General features: G+C 45.4%; 1 protein-coding gene across 1 annotated transcript in view; it reads left to right on the top strand.

The window, feature by feature from the left end:
* Positions 1-339: 339 nt before the first annotated feature.
* Positions 340-4967, top strand: part of LOC119587077 (elongation of very long chain fatty acids protein 6-like) — a gene marked incomplete in the record, with an annotated part of 22379 nt that continues 17751 nt past the window's right edge. The window contains 2 exon segments of the mRNA XM_037935825.1: positions 340-853; positions 1230-1289. Coding sequence (XP_037791753.1) covers positions 537-853; positions 1230-1289 — 377 coding nt within the window.

Genomic DNA, 4967 nt, shown 5'->3' on the forward strand with positions numbered 1-4967 from the left:
TGCGACGAAGGATCATCGCATGTACTGATTTTAATATAAAGTTAATTCTTACAGGATCAGGGATAAAGAAATGTTAAAAATTGGGATCCCCATATGGCAGTCTGTATCCTTCCCGCGCCCCGCCTGCCGGAATGTTCATACTCGCCATTCACAAAATCAATATTTTTGGAACGCTGTCTTCCTTTCCCTGTGGGTGTCGCTCGGAGCTCCGTTCCCTTAACGACACTTGACTACGGCGTCCGCTGATTTTTTTCTCGTAAGGAGATGATATAGATACGTAACCTTTAGCCGCCATATAACCTTGGGGAAGGATAGCGTCATTTAAAAGACTGCGAGTGCGAGAGCGCGAGTGAGTCAGGGTCAGGACGTCGTCTGCTACGGCTGTCAGCGGCGGCACACGGTGAGAGGCAGACCATACGAAGTGGTGCTCTGCAATATCCGACATTCCTCGCGGCACTTGGGCATTTTCCATCAAAGATCAGTGCCGGACTTACCGTTTAAGTGTGTCGCAGTTGTCCAAGCATCCAACCATCACCATGGAGTCCGTAACAATGCCCAATTATTCATACGTTTTTAAATTCGAGGAGGACTTCGACACGCTAGAAAAGCGGCGATGGATGCGAGAAAATTGGATGATGTGTTTCTACTACATTGGAGCGTACATGATCGTCATCTACGGTGGCCAGTTATACATGCAGACGCGGCCGAGGTTCGAGCTGAGGATACCACTGTTCATGTGGAACGTGTTCTTGGCGGTGTTCTCCATCTGGGGGGCCTACCGCAGTGCCCCCGAGCTCCTCTATGTGCTCAACAACCATGGCTTTCACTACTCCGTCTGTATCCCAGGACCAAGGTAAACCCATAGCGTCTGTTGTAAGGTCTTAGTGTTAAACACCAGTGCCCCCTCGCCCCCCCCCTAACACCAAGCCAACTTGCCCCCTTCCCCGGTAGAAGTATACTAACATATTAGCCTTAAATTGGTATTTAAGAACATTGCCGTTTGGAACATCTTCCCCGCCCCTGGTAGGACACTCATCTTGGCTTGGACTTGACTAAACTGTCCATAGAGGACGCTGCTACCTTCCCTGTTTCTCTTGTGTGTTAGGGCGAAATTTCCCACAAAACCGAAATTTCAAGTAGAGAGGGTGTGCCGCGCATGAGTACTTAAGCTTAAACCTGGGATATCTCGCAGTGTGTTTTAACCAAAGTGTTCATTTCCTCTGTTTCAGCCTGTATTTGCACCCCCACAAGTATTCTAAAACTTGTGAGGACACATTCGACCAAATTTGGTGAGTGATTTAGATATGTGAATAGCTTGTTATGTGCTAGCTTGTCGAGGAGGGTGTAGGTGGTGTGTCTTGTGTGGGTGTCCCAAGCCACTCAGTGATGGTGTGGGGTGAAAGAAACAAGAGAAGATTTGGGGGCTTTGTCTCGGGTGTCCTAAAACGCGCCGGGTTCTCCGTGGGGGCGCTGTGCCGCGTCTGATTAACGCTGATACCTTTTCATATATTTGATTACCCTTTTCATTAACGATATGATACATTGTAGATTAACTCGCACCTCTCAACGCTCGTGCTTTTAATTGTTTTGTTAATTCGAGAGTATATGTCAAAATATAGTAAAGCGATTGATTTGCTTCATGTCATATCACAGTAAGGGGAGAATCTAATGCATATTTTAGAACTGTTAATTAGAAAATGCTAAGCGATTTCGTTAAATATGAAATGAACGAAAAGAATCTTACCTGCGTGGCTGGTTCAGCAATATTGAAAACCACTCACGCATAAAAAAACAGATTCATTTATTGTTATGATAGTGAACTTGGCGTTAGAAAGTATCTTTTAAGTAGGACGATCACTTGTGCATGCTGTTCCTCGAGTGAAAGACGCGTGCGTGGTAGCGACCATGAACTAAATACCGGTGCAGCAGGAGCTCGTCCGCCTGCCCACCTGTTCGGGCACGCTGGTGAGGTCGGGTCGCGAGCCTTGGCGAACTCACTGCCAAGGTTCAGGCCTGGTTAAAGCAGAGAGCGTAGAGTTACACACGTGATATGACGATCGTTTTTTTAGCCCTCTCGTTTTTTTTTACCGTATGTATGTGAGGCGGTTAAGCTCAGCCTCGGAAGGAAGTGCACGCAAAAAGTCCTGCGGTTTCGCGTTTTTTTTCTCCGAGTTTCACCTGGTTTCATTTTCGTCTTCGCGAGGCCACTACGTACCTGACGTGGCGAGTGAATGGTGTATGGATGTGACCCCATCGAGGACACACACAGATGCCTTTGGCTCCACGCGCTGAATATCAAATTTAACCTCAGTCGTGTTTTATGCCATTTTTGTATATTTGCTTCGTCGGAATCCGTTTCGTTTTCCTTTTTGTTTCGCTTTGCTGCGTTGAATTGGATTTTAATGATCAGGAAAACAATTTTTTATTAATCATGGAATATACTATACAATCAGAAACGTGCATCTAGTTATATTCAGTCTTCTTTTCTTAATCCTTTATGCAAATCTGTCCGAAACTTGTTTTGTAGCAAACTTTATTTTCAGGCGAAGTGTGTTGCAACCCACAATTGATATTCATGCAATAAAACAAATATCTACTGTAGTCAGAACTCATGTAGCGTTGTAAATCGACGAAGTGAATGGGTAAAAGATAAACGAAAGTGAATGTTCGTTCCTGTGCAATTATTGCAAACGTTGCGGGTGTTGCCAAGTTGCGTGATCCCTCGATAGCTCATTTGAAAGACATTATCTACAACTGAAAATGCGGGAAATTTAAGCGACTGAATCACATGCATTTAGGAATCAACTTGGTGTAACTGAGAAAGTACTAGACGATATTAATTCAAATGTTCACTAAAACTGATGAGTAATATCCGGGTTCCAGGTAAGCGCCGTAGCATACCTGTGTTTACTCGCAAACACCGGTGGGAAGTGGTGATGGCCCGATAATTTTCACTTTACTTCGTTTTACGCTTTTCCAACACGCCTTAATCTCTAATTATTTTCTTTGCGTTGTCAATTGCTTTGGTAAATTATGTGTGATCTAAGTTTTATGAATCAGTTCGTATACAAGGAAGAAGAACGGGAATTGTTTGCGCGATTGTTAAGGCTGGCGGTTGGGTGTGACTCTGGCATGGCCTTGAGCGCTTCGGGACAACCCTTTCCCTTGCAACGGCGATTTTCGACTCGAAGAAACGGAAAAGGCGTTGTCACAGGCCTGCTACCGTTCCACTGGGATGACTTTTTCCCTCTCTAAAACTATCATCTTGTCTAGATAACTTTAACGCGATGCTCTTGTATCACAGGGAGGCTGGCGATAGGTGGCAGCTGACGGGTGACGCAAGGGGCCGGGAATGTTACGTAATGTCACCAGATGACAATGTGGTTGGAAACACCCATAGTTCTCGCAGGATATCAAAGCCGCCGTGCTTTATGTATTTCTCCAAATAAGCATGATCATCTTTCCAAGTAAATCTTTCATAGAATAGTTACTATCCAAATATCTTCATTGGCATAGAATATGGGATAGCAACCGCGGTTGGCCGGTGCGCAGGCGAATTCAAAAAAGTGGCGGGAGTTGGTGGCTTGGCGATCGGCCTGGCCATGTGACGCCATGTGGGTTCCCGGCTGCCGTCGCTTCGTCTCTCATTCCCTTATTTACATGGTTTTGAAAGCGTGAAGACGGACTACAGACTGTTGCCTGTTTGCTGCTACTCATAATCTTCCAAACATGCGGCGAAGAAAAGTTAATTTAAAGAGGAGAAACTTCGCTAAAGATTTGCTCCGTTGCGCCCGTACAGGGGTACCATACAGCAGGTATATTTGCAGGCTGTACGGGTTTAATACGAAATAATGCACATATTTAAGAGTTGGAATAATAAGTTATGCCTATGAGTTCGTTTGATGGAGATTAATTAAGATCTTCAAAAATCAGTGTTCGTATGAAGGTTATTCAGCCTATCGAAATAAAGGATAATGTTAGGATGGTAATTATAATGGCAAAATATGCAACACTGTCTTTTGTAACGTGATTCTCCCTCGATATCATTTCACTCTCCAACACCACACTCTTTAGTCTGCGACCTGCCTTACTAAGCCACTGCCACACCACCATACGCACAACCGCACCATATGACGCAGCATTACTCCGGCGAACAGGCTTCATCCTCACCGTAGTCCCGGCCGGCGCGCGTCCGACCGCATAAGTGATGGGGATGATGCGGATACAATGAGGCGTAGCATTATCTCCCTATGGCACGAGCGAGGGCAAAGGTTGGGGTTGATTGGTATTGTTAGGGAGTTATCGTTAGATGTTATCGTTTGTGATGATCATACCATCGCGACCGTGGTAATGTCATCTTCATCTCCGGTGTTAGTATCATCATTTATATCATTATGATATTATAATATTCTGAAAAATGATTGAATCATTATGGTACCGTATACGATTCTGGTAATAATGATTGTTCTTTATGTCATTATCATTATCGCAAATTTTCACTGTCTCTACCGACTCTTGCTAACGCTGAATCTGATTTATATTACAGTGATATGTGGCAGTCGTAACTTGTGATGTTATTATTTTACTGCTATCACACTGTCATTACCTCTGATAATGTTCGGCCATCACTGCCATCGTTGTTACCAATATCATCTTCATGTCATGTCGACTTCCACCCCATAGCTGAGGCGCCACCACGGCTACCCTCATAAACGAAGCAGCCAGCGTATCAAAGAACCAAAGAGACGAGCAGAATTTGCCATGCACGAGGGACGCCGGCCTTCCGGGCCAATGAGAGGTAATGCGCGGTGCCTTCCTTCAGCTGGCTCCCTCACTCAGCCTCACTCAACCTCACTCAGCCAGCTGGCGGCGACGGCGGCGGTTTGTGAAAGGCGAAGGTGGCCTGTTTTCGTGTTGAATGCGATGGCTCGTCGGGGAGATGCGTGGGCTGTGTGCTCACTTTCCCA

This window comes from Penaeus monodon, chromosome 22, assembly GCF_015228065.2.
Source record: "Penaeus monodon isolate SGIC_2016 chromosome 22, NSTDA_Pmon_1, whole genome shotgun sequence".
Classification (NCBI taxonomy): domain Eukaryota; kingdom Metazoa; phylum Arthropoda; class Malacostraca; order Decapoda; family Penaeidae; genus Penaeus; species Penaeus monodon.